The following is a 15,849-nucleotide window of genomic DNA, read 5'->3' as shown; positions in this document are numbered from 1 at the left end:
AAAATTGGTTCTTCAATGGAAAATGAATCTAAATATTAAATCATCAGTGACTATCAAATTTTGGCCCATTCTGTTCATGCCACAAAATAATACTAGCAGTTCTATCATCTTTGTTATGCCATGCAATAAGAACATTTTCTGATATCTCTATACTAATATTGTAAAATGCTAAAGATGATTTGATTATTCTGATGAAATATTGGTAACTTTGACCAGTAGTTGACGAAACATTGGTAATCGAATTGGAACCAAAAGAGGCAAGTTGGGTTCACAGGGCACATGGTTGCTTCAAACAATCCCATTACTCCATCCTTTTCATTGTCCCTCTATTTTAGGCTCTTTGTGCTCATCTCTATTTTCTTTCTTTGATCAAAATTATTATACCACAAGACTTTTTTTTGTGCTTAAATTTTAGTCGTCATATACGACAATTTTTTATATACGAAGTTTATTATTATTAACATCAATTGATTATTCATATATTTTTAATCAAGTGGCCTTTTTAATAACTCTCTATTCTTTTGACGTAAGAACAAATAGTAACTTTTATTTGTAGAATATTCATTCTAAGAAATTAATACGTAAATACATATATTTCTCACCCGTGAAACACCACCAGTCGAGTAACGTGATTGAAGATATGTTTAAAAAAAAAAAAAACATGATTGAAGATATGAGAGAGCAAGAGTCAGTGAACTATTTTGGCCGCACACATGTGACACATATATATATGTGTATTATTCCTTTTGGATTTACTACATTCATTCTGATTTCTGAACCATTAGTAACCCTTGAAAAGTAAAAGCTGATAACGTTTTAGGATTTGCAAATTTGAAAAAAGATGACCCTACATTATTTCCAACTGCAACATGCACGTTCCTGTTATGTTAAAAGATATTATTATAGTATATATATTTTGAAACATAAAATGATTGATGTAACTGATCCAACGGCTAATTCCTCTTACTAGTTAGTGAATTAGCCACCTAATAAAGATTACATGAATCATTAAATAACAAATATAATAACTATACAACAAATAATTCATATTGTCGTACATTCAACAACCGAGGTACTCCAAATTAAAAAAGAAGTCAAGCACACTCATATATATTTTAATTTTTAACTGATAACCTTGAAAGAAAAAGAAAAAGGATATGGAATAGAATGGTAAAATCAATCAATCTGCCATGGTTATGAATCAAAAACCATAGAAAAATCGTTATTTACTGTTTAGTATTATAAATAGTGTCAAGTTAAAAAGTTTTTAATATTGTAAAATACACTCTACCTAAACAAAACAGCATATGTAAGATAACATCATCACGATAAATTGTTTTATTCTGACACCACATGTGAGATAGATAGGAAAATCTTTAGTATTTAAAAAATCAAAATGTTGGCAGATTAACCGATAATCACGCAGATTAACACCTACTGAGATAGCCGTTAAATAAATTAATCGACATAGCAGAAACAAATAATTGAGTATCAATAAAAAAAAGGAATAATAGAGAGAGAGAGAGACTGACTAATGAGTCACATATGACGAATGAGTCCAGTTTGGCTGCCAGTCTGTCAGCCCCTACCATTACACCACCTCTAAAGATTTGTATTTTATCATAATCCAACCAAACAATGCTTACAAAAAAAAGATAATCACATCACATCACATGGCCTTCTTCGTCGCTGTAACGTTTAATTAAACTAGCCGCCAATTTCTTTTAAAGATTTTTTTGTTTTGTTTTTGGGCTTATGTTTAAACCATATAATCCATAACTTCATTTCTATTGCTATTTTTGAATTTACCCTATAAAGCTACCAATATTGAATTTTTGTAATTCATTTAAGTTTATTACATAAATAATTTATTTACTTATATGATTATAATTTTTTTTATCGGCTATATGATTGTAATTTAGATCAGTACCTAATCAAGTTTCTATCTTTTTCTATCCGTTGACAGAAAAAAGAAAACAATTTTCTATCAACAATTCACAAATCAAATTGGATTAGAGATACAACAACTTTAGTCAAAATTCTAACACAACAATTCATACTTTTGATCATTCAAACATGATTTTATTTTTTATTTATCTAGAAACATAGTAATGTCAATTTTGACAATTATTCATTCAAAAAAAAATGTCAATTTTGACAAGAAAACTAGGAAAAAAAAGAACAATAGAGGAATGGTCAAAAAAGAATAAAAGAAAATTCGAGGAAAATCATGCTTCTTAGAAGTTTTTTGTTTAATTAGCTTGACTAGTAAATAGATTTGACCGGATAAATAACCGGTTGAAACCGGTAACCTTTAACCGGTCTTCATACTATAAGAACACCTTAAACAAGTCGTCTCCTTCCACTTCTTGCTTTATTCCTCTCATACCGTTTTCTCTCTCTCCTCCGTCGTCTCTGCAGAATCACTCTCTCGCCGGAGTTTTTCACCTGCAGAGCTCTCGATTTTTTCTCTCGAGCATCATCATTTTCGTCGGATCAATCACCAAGAGATGGCGTCGAGAAACTCCGTCACCGGATTCGCGTTGTTCAGTTTTGTATTCGCCGTCATCTTATCTCTCGCCGGCGCTCAATCCCTGGCTCCAGCTCCTGCTCCCACCAGCGATGGTAAGCCTCTCTACTTCTCTCTCTCTCTTCTTCCACGATATTCGCATTTCCAGATCTGAATCGAGACTCTCTCCGCGTGAAATCTGGAAACAGTCGAATTGGATTACGAATTCGTTTCTCTCTGACATTTGAAAATGGTGTGTTTTGGAAATGGCAGGAACATCGATAGATCAAGGGATAGCGTATTTGCTAATGGTGGTGGCGTTAGTGCTGACTTACCTAATTCATCCTCTTGATGCTTCTTCTTCCTACTCCTTCTTCTAATCTCTCTCTCTCTTTCTTCTGTTTTTTTTTATTTCTTTGCAACTTCTTATTAGTTTCTTCAATTTGCCTTTTTTCTTCTTCTTGTGGATAAAATTTTCAAGAGTTAATTTCATCATCATGTTCTCGATTATGATTTCTGGAGATTGATTGATTGATGATAATCTCTACTGTTTGTTCTTTTTTGTTTATTCTCTTCCATATTAAATTTATTCTTCTTCCCTTATAATATTTGTGTAAATGTCATCATTTAGCTTAAATTACCAGATATTTGACAATTACCAACTTTATTGGCCTCACAAAAGAAATCTCTGACCAGTTCAGAAGCAGGATATGAAAGCCAGAAAATTTGCTCAACTCTTTTGAATTCGATTCTCAAAGTCTTATCTTCAGATTACAATTTCTCATGAAAAAGTTTATAAATCACGGAATTGTATATATGCCATTTCACATGTCATTTATAAATCACACCCTTGATCAGCATGCATGGAGTTAATTTCTTGCCATAAGAATCTCGTGTTAATTTACTTGTTCTTACAAAAAATATTAAAACGAAAAACAAATGCAACAACTTGCATAAATAATATTCCTTCTTGACAAAAAAAAATCAAGTTTTGCCGTAAGCACCTAATACGGTAACCTTTATTGGATTAGACGCGCAAGTGTGTTCTTTTTAGCTTCGCATCAAAACAAAATCTGTCTAGTATAAGTGTTACTGTTGGTGGAAGTTGTGCAGTCCGTACTTGACCACTTCGTAAAACGATACCACAATGGCTACAGATGGTCCTGCTCGTCCCACTCTAGCCCCTGCTCCACTAAACATCCCTCTCATCCCTCCGTCCCTATACCAAAAACCCGACCGGGATGGTTAAGTTTGGAAACACGAAAATTGTCTAATGGATCTCTAACTCATACCTCCAAATCTCTGCCAAGGTTTGTCTTGTGGTCATTGTCATGGCTCTATCTGTGTTCTTCTGCATAATCCAAACAAATTTAACTGTTACTTGGTTTAAGATCCAAAACTTACTTAATGCAAGCTGGCGATGAATTCTAGTTTGTAGAGCAACACAGTGGAATTATGAAAGATGAAGTGAAAAAGGTATGTTTACCTCTATTTGACGCCTAGTCTTTGCAACATCTAGAGGGCAAGTAGCTGCTGCAGCAACTGCACCCGCAACAAAACCAGCAGCGAAGTTTGCACCTATTATACTGCCTGCCCTTGGTTCTTCACCCATGGCCGACTGAATGCTTCTCCGGGTCTAAAGTCACAATGAAACAATCGTGAGGACATGGATGGAAGACACAATGGGTGAATATGGATGTGTTTTTCAGAGACAGATTACTACTCACAGGCTCAAGTATCGACCAGCAGATTGCAGAGAATGGAACATCCCTAGCAAGTTGAGCACCAAGACCAGTCCATAACATCCTATATCCATTATTTGAGCCCTTCACTGGATTGACGACGTCAACTAATGTCTTCCAAACGCCAGGCAGTTTCACATTTCTTTGCGTTCCCTTAAATGCCTGTTAGTAAAACACAAGAATCGATATCCATTGGTTCTGTGTCCATATCTCCACACCATTACAATGAATGAGGGCGAAAATCCTTAAAGAGTTACCTGCATCCGTGTCCTTGCTAACTCAACAGGGTAACAAGAGATACAAGCCAAGGAGCGTGCTATTGTCCCAGCAACTAGAGGGACATAAACCGTCAAAGATGGAGACTTCTCAGTCGTGAACTCCTCCATTATGTTGCGAAAATAATCATAACAAGGCATGTAGATCCCAACCTAGCGACATAGTCAAAGAAGTATTAATAAGTCAGGAAGACCCAATGAACAAATAAGTTGCAGAAGCAAACAGCATTACTTAAGAGAGAGAACTCACAGTCGGAATGGCTAAAGTTAAACTTGCGTTTGTACCTCTCCAAAGCCTAGAAAACCCTTCCTGCATAAAGTTGTTCCTGTGAAACTCTACAAATGAGTAAATAAAGAACTTTAAATAAAAAAATTACAACAATTCCAATAGAGGTATCCAACTAGATGATGCTACAACTTCCAAGCCATATTGCAGCACAGAGACACTAAACCAGTAAGATGAATGTTCTCAAAAAACAAAAGGGATTCACACATATCTCTATATATAGACACTGCAGCTCTTAATACCATCTTAATTTCAATATCCAACAATAATCAAACAGAGCAATTGTTCTAACCTGGCGGATAATTTTGTAGAAAACATCAAGAGTTCCCTTGTACTGATTATCTGAGCATACAGATGCAGAGCCAGTAATTCTACACATCCCTGGAGCAGAATTACTTCTCAAATCATGTACCAACTGCAAATGCAATAACCAGAAGATAAAAATCAATGCTTTAGCAATCCAGAATCCATTTCAAAACTAAGAATCAGTTAGCAAATATACCGTGGAATTCGTGTCGAAACAACCAAGACGACACGAGCCTTGATACGGAACTCCTGCAGCCTGTGCTTGTAATCTCGTCTGCTTATTACAATAAAAAGAAGCTCAAAATCAGATTTTCGCAGACAAGTTTCCAAAGCCAAAAAGTGTGGAAATATGTTTACTTTCGAACCTTAACAACATCGAGAGGATTGACTATGACCGCCGATATAAAAGCGGCGCCTCCGGCAGACAAAGCCCTTTCTCCAAATTTCAAATTCTCATTCGGAATCGATTTCGATTTAGGATCCAATTGTGCTTCTTCCACCATCAGGAAAAAACAAAACTCGATCACAATAACTTTCAATTTCAATAATCCTTCAGCCAATCAGATTCTCCAATTTTCACGTCGCACGATGGCGTATGGTTGGTGTTCGTCTTAGGGCTTTCCAATTTTGCATGGAGGAGAATCCAAAAAAGAAAGGAAGAAAAATCTTCGGAAGGTGATTCGTTGCCGTTCATAAATCATCAACCAAAGACAAAACACATACTAACACTCTTTGCCGTTTCAAAACTTTTGACCACACTCCCTGCCGTTTTTGACTAAGCCTTGTTTTCACATTATGGGCCTCATATGGGCCTGTAACACCTTTTGCTAGAATGAGTTTGATCAATAAAAGCGTCGCTGTTTTTACTTGACTGATGTAATCTCTGCCGTTTTTAAGGCTTGAAGACCAAATTTAATATTTTGTGACCAAAGATTACGATTTTTATAATTGGAAAAGAATCAGTTCATCAACGTGTGAGGAGGGTCTTATATGTTTGTGAAGACAAGAATGAGAACCACCAAGCTGGCGAGATCAGTAGTAATAAGTGTTATCTTTATATTGACCCAGTTTCACCATTAGCATTTCACCAACCAGGGTACTACCACCTAACACTATTATTGTTAATGTTATTAGGGAAAACACATAATGGGATTTGGCATACTAAAGACCAGCCATTCATCATTGATGACAACAACAAGAATAGCTAATATATATTGATAAAATTTCCCATTTTTCATGCTGGGTATGTTTGAATTTATATGAGTCATTATATTGACAAACAATAACTATTTGTAACAATTATGTTTGAATTTTTTTAAAAGCATTCTTCCACATAGAGACATAATGTTATATGTGAACAAGTTGGGGGAAACAAAACTTTTGCTTTTATTCTTTGTTCTTTGCCTTGTTGCCTAAATTGACAACACTGCCAAAGCATGGATGACAAACCTTTATTTACCAAAATTGATGTAGTTCGTTACCATTACTTAACCAGCTTTGTATTTGCAAGATAACCGGAGTTAAACCGGGTCATATCGAATTGATACACAAAGTGTAAAAGCGTTTTAAGAAGGGTTCACTTAAAGATCTTATGGGACCCATAACAATCTCATTGGTACAGAGGCAACTTGTCTCACCTCTCAATTTGATTTGGGCCAACCTCTGTCTGATAAAGACATTTCCTTTTGCAACGTGGTTTGCTACATGGGCTTAGACCCACTTTTTTTTGTTTCCAGTCATCTACTGAGATATTACAAATTAAAAGTCTTTTAAATTTTACTGCCAAAAACTATTGGTTGATATGTTTTACAATTTCTAAAAATTTTGTTCGACTTCATTTAAAAACTTTGTTTACAGAGCATTTCCTACCACACGCATTAGATGACTGCATTAAAAGGTCGATTCTTCTTTTTAATTTTAATGCATTTGCATGTCTTAATCAAGTAGATCTTAGAATATCAATATCTTGTTTTTGCTTTGTTAAATCTTCATTGTGATTCTATGCGGCTAGTGGTCCATTTTTGTCACACTCATGAGCATGGGATTAATATGTTTTTTGAAAACAAACAAACTTTAATTTTTTCAAAATATTTTCATTTTTATGGTTTGTTCGGATAAATGATCTAACATGCAGGAGGATAACAGAATTGCCTCTCTCTTTTTGGTGCAACCATCATCTTAGGAAAAATGCATTATACTAAAAATCACAACCTTTTTTTTATTGGGTGTGTTTTGACCATTCAACCACGAAAATCAAAGGTTTCAGTTTGTATTGTTGTTAAAATTTCTGATAGAGGAATGGGGAGCGCTCTGCTTCTGAACGAGAAAGAGGGTTTCAGGGCAGAGTAGTCACACACTTCGGGAAGCCAAAAACGGTCTGGTCCAATTTTAAAAACACGAAAGAGACAAATCTACTCAATTGGTCAAATTAAACCTCGAACGGACCAATACTGTTGTTATTGCTGTTTTTGGTGAATGGTCCTTTTTTTTTATTTCTAAAACATCACAGACTTCAGACTTCTTTCTCTTCTACTACAATTTATTCTCTTACGTATTTATTTATTTTGATGGTCATTTTTACTTCATTCACTTCACAATTGCATAAAGAAAGTAAAGATTTTGAAGAAAACAAACGTAGTTAGTAGAAGAGTAAGAAAAGTCTACAATCAAATTTAAAACATTTCCAAAAGTAGACAGAGAGTGACAGATTGAAACCCATGTGAATAAATAAATGACAATTCCATAAGACGTTTTTGTGTAATAGTATTAGGTAACGTCATAATCGAAAGATTGACAGATTAGAAAGTAAATAATTAAAAATGTTTATAATGGGGGGGACTAAGGTCAACGACAAGATCATGAGAAGTCTTCTTCTTCATTGGAAAACTCTTTCCTTTAAATCTCCAATTTGCCAAAGCAGAGCCTGTGGTGGTCTTTGACAGAAAGACATCTAAGTTCATGTCCCAATACATTGTCTTTCTCTTCTCCTCACTCTTTCATTGTTTTTTTTTTGTTCTTCTCATGTTGTCTCCCATTGAATATATATCAACTCAATACATAATTCACATCCACAACCATGTACACTACAGTATTTCTCCTTAAAAAAAGATGTAAACCTAACTTTGTATAGTTTCGTTTTGCTGTTTGTATTGAATCAAATGAACTGTTTTGCGTAGACATGGACCAAATTTTGAACACAAGAAGGAAAAAAAAAAGAGGTGTAGTAATTGAATGTCTTTGAAATTGAGAAGGTTGTTAAAGTGGAGACAATGTGTAGGGTAATAGATGATTCAATGAGTTGGTTCTTCACATTAATGGGCATTGTTGCTCTGACACTTAGTGCCAAAAGAGAAGAAGAAGAAAAACACAACAAGATACTCTTTAGATGTAAATAATTCGTCTTTTGACTATATGTATATTTTAAAATTAGATAGTTGATTTGGTCTTAATCCATATAGTTAGGATCTTACGATATTTTCCCTGCTTTTTTGGCTTATTAAAACGATTTACATGTTTAGGGGGAGAAGAATGTGATTAGATGTTTTTATGTACAATAAAAATGACAAGTCACATAAACCCCACTTGATAGAGAGATTCATGCGAAGGAAACAAAAGACAAAGATTTGCACTAAATAAATACTTTTATCAATATTAATAATAAAATATATATACGGTCTTTATACTGCTTCCTTGCATAGTGACAGACTTGGAGAGAAACCAAACAAAAACCTCCCAAAATCCCCAATATTCAAAACCCCTCCCTAATTAACTTAAACTCTCACAATCTTAACACTAATTACTATATTTACTCGCAAATTAAATTATAAAATTCTCAAACAGATAAATAAAAACTCCGTTGCGCTTCTTCCGCTGATCGGAGCCGTCCACGAAATGGAAAACGGACGGCTAAGATTCATCCCCGTCGTTGTCATCAAACCACTCATCTCACTCACACAACCAAAAAGAGAAACCCAGAAAAATTCTGGGGAAGAACTCATCAAATTACTTATCCAACAAATGATCTTGGAAAAACTCATCAACATCCCATGAGCTGAAATCTCCGATCACTCCCAACGGAAAACTATCAGACAGATTCGTATCCTTATCACACACTGTGTTGTTGTTGTTGATGTTTGGTAACAAGGACTGGTGGAATTCGTCGAGAAACAAAGGGTCAGGGGTAATTTCGGAATCCCAAAAATAATCTCCGGAGCGAAACAAATCAGGCAAGAAAAACGGATTTTGTTCTTCCGTTGGCTCTGTTCTGTACTCTGTTTCGTCGTTGTGACTAAACCGGAGAACAGAAGTCGGAGAACACAGACTGATTTGCGATTCCCTCGCCGAATCACAACCAGAGACAGTTTCAAGGTCAATCACCGGAGTTTCCGGTAACACCTCAGTCGTCGGACTAGGAGGAGGAGTGAGAAAATTCGTCTGAGCGTTATGACCTTTGATTCGAATCGCGGCTCTATCGTAACCTATAGCAGCTTCCTCCGCCGTCGCAAAAGTCCCAAGCCAGAGTCTAGTACGACTCGAAGGATCACGAATCTCCGCCGCAAATTTTCCCCAAGGTCGTTGTCTCACTCCTCTATACTTCACCACAGACTTTACCAAATCTCCACCGTTCTCCGCCGCAGCCGCCGGGGACTTTTTCTTCGCTTTCCTCGCCGGTTTAGGTTCGTCATCTTCGTCACAGAACCTGATCTCATCCACATAACGTTTCACCCTCGGAGCAACAGATTTGTTGTCGTTTTCCTCATCGCTGGAAGAATCAGTAGCGCATGGGTCAGTGACTATGATTTTGACAATCTTCGGGAAACCGTCGAACGGTGTGGATGTGATTTTCCGGTGAACCGTGTACTTGGATTTTCTCACTCGGCTTTTCATTTCTCTTTTAGTTAACCGGAGAAGAAGATAGAGATATAGAGAGAGAGCCTGAAAAAAAGTAGAAGAGAGAAAGAAGAGTCAAAAAGGCTATCTATGAAGGAAGAAGAAAACGCCGTTTCTTAGTAACAATCCCTTTGTTAAATATAGTCACGCCCCCCCCTCATTTATTCCTTTTTCCCATTTTTCAAAAATATTATTATTTCCTTTTGTGTTTTTGGCTTTTTCTTACTTTCCTTCTTGATTTTCGAAATTATCGTTATGGAATTTCCGAGATTTAGCCGTATCATAATTATGTTTTCTGTTAATGAAAATTTAAGTAAGGCAATTAAGAGAGAGATTAGTGGGCGCTTCAAACGACTAGCCGCTTCTCCGATTTTTGACACGTGGATTATTTCGGTATTCAAGAGCTTCGGTTTTGGTTCACTCTATAGCTTGGTTTACAAGTAACTTTGACTATTGTTGTACCATGACACGCGCCTATATGTGTTCGTGAAGGTCATGCGCGCTAATGAGAAGAAATGGGCGGGCCTTCTCTCACGTGAGACTGGTCACAGTACTGTCACTCACTCCTTTTGACCCACTATGATAATTATGAATTTTATGGTAATGATGTAATCGGAATGTTTTTAAAGTTTTTGTGAAAGATCATTGATTGTTATTATTTATCTCCTCTTGATTTGAATTAAGAATGTTTTTATTTTGGGAAATTATGATCTGTTTGCTTGGAGATCAAGTGATTGCAGACATTATATATTTTGTTTCCTTATACTAATATTAATCAGCTTTGAAACTGGACACTAAAAAGGAAAAAAAAAACAAATTTTGGATAATTTTTCTCAATATCTTTTGTTTTGGCACTTTATCATGAGAAATAAAAAATATTTACCACAAATTTATAGTGGTATTGGATCATCTGATATAATAAAAGTCATAAACTAGAAAGACAAAAAAATAATATAGACTCAATTTCTCTTTATTTGTTACTGAATTTCTGACCAGGTCAGGTTATTGTGTATATTTTTATGGGGATCTAGGTGGATTCATTTTCTTTGGTAAGTTGTTGTAAAAGAATCTGGGGTCATAATATATACCAAGTCTTTCGAAGCAGTTTCGGAAGATAATCAATTCAAATAATTAAGAGATTCGTAGCGGGAAATAAATAAGGAATACTATAATCAAAAATTAATTTATATAGTATGTGGCGTGCATTAACATGCATTAATCTATTAATAGAAAGAAACAAAAGATATGAAACAAAAGAGAAATTGGACTTATCTTATTAGGGCCACATGAACAACCTTGAAGACAAAGCGATAACAAAAGAAATTGCCACGATATGCGTTGGACGTTGAGGCATGAGATTTATTTGTTGTAACCTAATTATTATTTGCTTTTTGGTTATACTACGAGGTATGAGTTGGTGTAGGTAGGAAACGAGATGGTCTTTGTATTATCGTCTACATGTTTTTCTCTCTGTTTTATTATTGCATTTAGTTGAAGGGAATAAACATCGTGAACAATTTACTTCACATTTGAAGCAGTTCATGCATCATATAAATAAACAAGATAAAAACAGTGATCGACTCTCTTCTCCGACATTTGATCTAGACATCCATTTTTATCCTAATCGTTTCTGTATAGCGAGAATTTTGCAGAAACCTGCAGTCGTACGATAGATAATACCAAAAATAGTACATTCTCAACTAGACTGTACATCTAAAATATTATCTATCATTTTTACAAATCACATTGAATGACAGATACAGCTATCTCTCTGTAGTGATACACATGAGGAAAAACAGATTAACTGATATAATGGAATTTTGTTATTTTTGGACTTCTTATCCTAATTCTGAAAAACAAGCCATTTTTTTCGAATTCCACATTTCCACTTGACATTTTACCAATTTAGGCCCCCAAAAATGGCACACCATTTCGATATCTATATTTTTGTTTACGAAACATTTCAGCCCATATACTTTACGGGCCCATTAGTGTCTAAAGATTCATACGCCACCTGAACAATATTTTCCCACCACCATTACACAAACATGTCGAAAATATTCTTAACATAAAAATCACCACATTACATTATGTTTACTGCCCAAATAATAACCCACATAAAATATTACACACAAAATAATCTATCTCACACAAAATAATAATAAAACAAACACTCGCTAAATATGCCCCCCTCAGTGAATTTGATCAAATACCCCAAAAATAAAATTAATAACATGTGTGGAGTATAAAACACGAAAAAATAAAATTACAAAAGAAAGAAGATAACATATCTACAGTAAAGTTACAAGTATACAGATGTTAGATCATCGTGTTTTTCCAAATCCTCGAATCCTTCCGTCTTGTTACTGTATAGTTACCCTGCAACGTAATAATTAATAATCTCATATAAAAGTTTAGAAATTTTGGATGTAATTAACATCAAAAACCAAAATCCTAATTACTGATAATTTTGTACCATTTGAGTGTATTGAGAATGCATTTAGGTGAATCAGTATCAAGCTTGTTCAAGCTAACGCCACCGCATCTCAAATTAACGGCGAGCATTCCGATCTTAATACCGCCGACACCTAATCCAACTTTAGTCTTGGCAACAACGTTAATGACCAAATCTTTGCTCTGAAATTTCGCAGCGAGTCTCTTAGCCAATCCTCTCTCCACGAGCTGATTCTTCACCGTCGTCTCCACTTTCACGCTCGTCGAGTTTTTGGGACCTTGTCGGAATCCATTCATCGTCGTCTCTCCCATCCCGGTCTCATCGTTTCCCGAACCAACGCTCAAATCAACGGCAGTGTTTCCGTAGTAAAAAACGAGTTTCGAGTTCGGATTCTTCATCTCAACGCGGGCAACGGCGGTGGCGGAGAGAGACGCGCCGTCGGGATCGTCGGCGAGTTTGAAGCCGTCGAGACGGAAGGAAGCGAGGCTGAAAGTGGGAAGCTTAGGATCGAACCAGAGGTAGAAAACAGCTGTTCCGACCAAGAGGAGGAAGATGAAGAGAACAAGAGTAATGCAGATGCAACAGCAACAGAAACGACAACAGCTTCTACGTTTTTTCTTTGGTCGGTAAGAAGTAGGCATAGGGACGGCTTTTCTCATAGGTTGTTGTTGAATGGGAGGTGGAGGAGGAGGAGGAGAGGACATGTTTGGATCTCTGTAACCTGGTGGCTTTTGAAGAACCGGGTTCATCTGATAATCTGCCATCTTTTTTCTCTTAATTATTCACCTCTCTGACGATCTCCTGATAAATCGTATCAAGGAAGATCAAAACGAAATCTTCAAAATGGAGAGAGAGATGCTATGATGATGATGATTGCAGGCAAACTTGGTTTCTAAGAGATTTTGAGTTTTTGGAAGAGAGAGAGAGAGAAGAGAATGTTTTTTTGTGTTGCGTTGTCTCTTCTCTCTCGTTAATGGAAGAAGGCTGAGACGTGAGGAAGGGATTTCGTTTTAGGCCCGAGACTCACGCGCGCCGTTTTTGTTGCTGACGTGTTCCCTCTTTTTTCTCTTCTTCCTACATTCATTGAAATATTCAAATTTCAGTTATTAGATTAGTCGATTAATTTATAACTGATAATCATATTGAGTTTGATACATCCAAAGTGGCATGGGCCTACAGATTAGATGTTTAGGCCAGGTGGACTCTGTTTCGAGCCCATTACTGCCACGTGGCTCTATTCGGAGTTATTTACCAATGGTACGCTCACCGGTTTAACGATTCACCACTTAAAGCCCTCAAAATCTCAGAGAACGCTCGCTGATCAAATCCGTCGTCCTTCAACCGTCGCCTCCTCCGTCATGACAATTGAGTGCGTTAATCCCGAAGGTCTTCGATTCAACCAAGTATGTGCACATATCTCTTCCTCCGTTTGGTCATGTACTTGTTTCCGATTAATGTATTATCTTTTGTTCTTTCTATTGAATTGATTTCGTATCTGTTTGCAAGATGAAAAGCTCCTCTCATCAAACCCTAGAAACGAGGATGAGGCCGATTTTGATGAAGGGACATGAACGTCCATTGACGTTCCTGAGGTACAACAGAAATGGTGATCTGCTTTTCTCCTGCGCCAAAGACCACACTCCCACAGTCTGGTTTGCCGATAACGGCGAGCGTCTTGGCACTTACCGTGGCCACAGTGGTGCTGTTTGGTGCTGTGATATCTCCAGTAAGTGGTCTCAGCCTCTCAAATTCAAATAGTATATAGTGGATGGAATGGATTCAGTTTAGGATTTAAGTCGTTGTCTTTGTTGTTTTAGTCTTTCATAGCTTAACGATTAGTGTTTTGTTTGTGATTTCTTAGGAGACTCGTCTAGATTGATCACTGGTAGTGCTGATCAGACTGCAAAGCTGTGGGATGTGAAATCTGGCAAAGAATTGTTCACTTTCAAGTTTGGTGCCCCTGCAAGGTCTGTGGATTTCTCTGTTGGTGATCATCTTGCAGTGATTACCACTGATCACTTCGTGGGAACTTCCTCTGCTATTCATGTCAAACGCATTGCAGAAGATCCCGAAGACCGTAAGTTGTCAATTCTAAGTTAAAATCTACTTATGTTTTTTAGCCTATGTCTTTTTTGTATGGGTAAAAGGAATTGATTTAATGTAATTGATGTAGAGGTTGGTGATTCTGTGCTTGTCCTTCAAAGTCCTGATGGAAAGAAGAAGATCAATAGAGCTGTTTGGGGTCCCCTGAACCAAACCATTGTTAGTGGTGGTGAAGATGCTGCTATCAGAATCTGGGATGCAGAGGTATTTCAACTTTCTTAAGGCCTTTCTTTTGTCTATCAATATCTCTCTTTTTTTTTTTATTAGCTTAAACCTTATGTGGTGCTACTGCCATTGTTACTAGACTGGAAAATTGCTTAAGCAATCAGATGAGGAAGTGGGTCACAAGGAGGCCATTACATCCCTCTGCAAAGCAGCTGATGACTCTCACTTCCTTACAGGTTCACATGACAAAACTGCAAAGGCATGTGCTTCTTTCTTTTACTTGTTTCAAAAATATGCTCTATACATATTACATATAGAGATAAATCATCTAATAGAGTGTTCTTTTTGTTGATTCTTTCAGCTTTGGGACATGAGAACGCTGACTCTTATTAAGACTTACACCACTGTGGTGCCTGTAAATGCTGTCGCCATGTCTCCACTTCTCAACCATGTATGCACTAATGCTTCTTGAAATTCAAATTCGGTTCCCAAAAGCAACAAGTCTTGATGTTATCTTTGTGAATGTTTCTGCTCTCGCTCTTTTAGGTTGTGCTTGGAGGTGGTCAAGATGCATCAGCTGTGACTACCACTGATCATCGTGCTGGGAAGTTTGAAGCTAAGTTTTACGACACGGTTAGTGTTGCAGTAAAACAGTTTTATTTAAAAACTTGTAACCTGGAAAGAGATATGTAACTGTGTATTTGGTCTTATAATATATAGATTCTGCAAGAGGAAATTGGTGGCGTGAAAGGTCATTTTGGACCTATTAATGCTTTGGCATTCAGTCCTGATGGGAAGAGGTAAACTAACAAAATTTGATTTTGATTGATTGATACAATCCTCAGTTGATGAGAGTGTTTTTTAGGCTTTGTTGCTGAGTGTTTTTTGGAATGTATTTTCAGTTTCTCTAGTGGAGGTGAAGACGGCTACGTGAGACTGCATCATTTTGACTCCAATTACTTCAACATCAAGATTTAGATTCTTTGAACATGTCTTTCCATTTTTTCATCATTCCACATAATATTTTCTCTCTTTTTAACATTTTCAGAATTGATGTACTACCAAATTACCAATATACTACTTTGATGATAAAGCTTGTTGTTTGTCTTTTCAAATAG

At 36.3% G+C, this 15,849-nt stretch overlaps 6 protein-coding genes and 1 long non-coding RNA gene across 12 annotated transcripts; 4 read left to right on the top strand and 3 right to left on the bottom strand.

The window, feature by feature from the left end:
* Positions 1-2,254: 2,254 nt before the first annotated feature.
* On the top strand, positions 2,255-3,355 carry AGP16 (arabinogalactan protein 16). 2 transcript variants are annotated; one of them, NM_130196.5, is made up of 2 exons: positions 2,255-2,625; positions 2,783-3,355. In NM_130196.5, the coding sequence occupies exons 1-2, from the start codon at positions 2,511-2,513 to the stop codon at positions 2,887-2,889; spliced, it is 222 nt and encodes a 73-aa protein (NP_566070.3). In that variant the 5' UTR covers positions 2,255-2,510; the 3' UTR covers positions 2,890-3,355. The 2 variants fall into 2 exon arrangements, with proteins under 2 accessions (NP_566070.3, NP_973699.1); NM_201970.1 differs by having other exon boundaries at positions 2,364-3,111.
* Positions 3,128-5,811, bottom strand: AT2G46320 (Mitochondrial substrate carrier family protein). Of its 5 annotated transcripts, none has more exons than NM_201969.1 (9): positions 5,484-5,755; positions 5,315-5,395; positions 5,105-5,227; positions 4,777-4,852; positions 4,509-4,679; positions 4,237-4,413; positions 3,996-4,145; positions 3,802-3,860; positions 3,128-3,728 (listed from the first exon to the last, which is right to left on the bottom strand). In NM_201969.1, exons 3-9 carry the CDS (start codon positions 5,128-5,130, stop codon positions 3,599-3,601), a joined length of 789 nt encoding a protein of 262 aa, NP_973698.1. In that variant the 5' UTR covers positions 5,131-5,227; positions 5,315-5,395; positions 5,484-5,755; the 3' UTR covers positions 3,128-3,598. The 5 variants fall into 5 exon arrangements, with proteins under 5 accessions (NP_973698.1, NP_001325192.1, NP_001325191.1 ...); NM_180121.3 differs by having other exon boundaries at positions 3,389-3,728; positions 5,315-5,392; positions 5,484-5,811; NM_180120.2 differs by having other exon boundaries at positions 3,389-3,728; positions 4,777-4,836; positions 5,315-5,392; positions 5,484-5,806.
* A 2,022-nt stretch (positions 5,812-7,833) lies between these two features.
* AT2G09715 lies at positions 7,834-8,056 on the top strand. The gene has a single exon (NR_140588.1). It is a non-coding gene; the product is annotated as an other RNA (long non-coding RNA).
* A 544-nt stretch (positions 8,057-8,600) lies between these two features.
* On the bottom strand, positions 8,601-10,157 carry CRF5 (cytokinin response factor 5). Its single transcript, NM_130194.5, has one exon. The coding sequence runs from the start codon at positions 10,003-10,005 to the stop codon at positions 9,121-9,123; it is 885 nt and encodes a 294-aa protein (NP_182154.1). The 5' UTR covers positions 10,006-10,157; the 3' UTR covers positions 8,601-9,120.
* Positions 10,158-10,263: 106 nt separating this feature from the next.
* AT2G46308 (uncharacterized protein) lies at positions 10,264-10,452 on the top strand (the record flags this gene model as incomplete). Its single annotated transcript, NM_001125063.1, has 1 exon — positions 10,264-10,452. The coding sequence occupies one exon, from the start codon at positions 10,264-10,266 to the stop codon at positions 10,450-10,452; it is 189 nt and encodes a 62-aa protein (NP_001118535.1).
* Positions 10,453-11,967: 1,515 nt separating this feature from the next.
* Positions 11,968-13,444, bottom strand: AT2G46300 (Late embryogenesis abundant (LEA) hydroxyproline-rich glycoprotein family). Its single transcript, NM_130193.3, has 2 exons — positions 12,485-13,444; positions 11,968-12,387 (listed from the first exon to the last, which is right to left on the bottom strand). The coding sequence occupies exons 1-2, from the start codon at positions 13,225-13,227 to the stop codon at positions 12,372-12,374; spliced, it is 759 nt and encodes a 252-aa protein (NP_182153.2). The 5' UTR covers positions 13,228-13,444; the 3' UTR covers positions 11,968-12,371.
* A 222-nt stretch (positions 13,445-13,666) lies between these two features.
* Positions 13,667-15,848, top strand: AT2G46290 (Transducin/WD40 repeat-like superfamily protein). Its single transcript, NM_130192.5, has 9 exons — positions 13,667-13,866; positions 13,970-14,189; positions 14,325-14,540; positions 14,637-14,770; positions 14,871-14,990; positions 15,093-15,182; positions 15,278-15,364; positions 15,452-15,531; positions 15,634-15,848. Exons 1-9 carry the CDS (start codon positions 13,822-13,824, stop codon positions 15,707-15,709), a joined length of 1,068 nt encoding a protein of 355 aa, NP_182152.2. The 5' UTR covers positions 13,667-13,821; the 3' UTR covers positions 15,710-15,848.
* The last annotated feature ends 1 nt before the right edge of the window (position 15,849 follows it).

The sequence above is a fragment of the Arabidopsis thaliana genome, chromosome 2 (genome assembly GCF_000001735.4).
Source record: "Arabidopsis thaliana chromosome 2, partial sequence".
Classification (NCBI taxonomy): domain Eukaryota; kingdom Viridiplantae; phylum Streptophyta; class Magnoliopsida; order Brassicales; family Brassicaceae; genus Arabidopsis; species Arabidopsis thaliana.
Note: the sequence above shows the minus strand (reverse complement) of the source record. Positions and strands in the feature narration are given on the sequence as shown.

Coding starts and splice junctions, on each gene's coding strand:
- AGP16 (NM_130196.5), top strand. CDS start 2,511: ATGGCGTCGAGAAACTCCGTCACCGGATTCGCGTTGTTCAGTTTTGTA. Junction 2,626..2,782: donor TCCTGCTCCCACCAGCGATG/GTAAGCCTCTCT, acceptor TGGAAATGGCAG/GAACATCGATAGATCAAGGG.
- AT2G46320 (NM_180120.2), bottom strand. CDS start 5,621: ATGGTGGAAGAAGCACAATTGGATCCTAAATCGAAATCGATTCCGAAT. Junction 5,228..5,314: donor GTTTCGACACGAATTCCACG/GTATATTTGCTA, acceptor TTGCATTTGCAG/TTGGTACATGATTTGAGAAG. Junction 4,146..4,236: donor GCTGGTCGATACTTGAGCCT/GTGAGTAGTAAT, acceptor TTGTGACTTTAG/ACCCGGAGAAGCATTCAGTC.
- CRF5 (NM_130194.5), bottom strand. CDS start 10,005: ATGAAAAGCCGAGTGAGAAAATCCAAGTACACGGTTCACCGGAAAATC.
- AT2G46300 (NM_130193.3), bottom strand. CDS start 13,227: ATGGCAGATTATCAGATGAACCCGGTTCTTCAAAAGCCACCAGGTTAC.
- AT2G46290 (NM_130192.5), top strand. CDS start 13,822: ATGACAATTGAGTGCGTTAATCCCGAAGGTCTTCGATTCAACCAA. Junction 13,867..13,969: donor AAGGTCTTCGATTCAACCAA/GTATGTGCACAT, acceptor TCTGTTTGCAAG/ATGAAAAGCTCCTCTCATCA. Junction 15,532..15,633: donor TTCAGTCCTGATGGGAAGAG/GTAAACTAACAA, acceptor ATGTATTTTCAG/TTTCTCTAGTGGAGGTGAAG.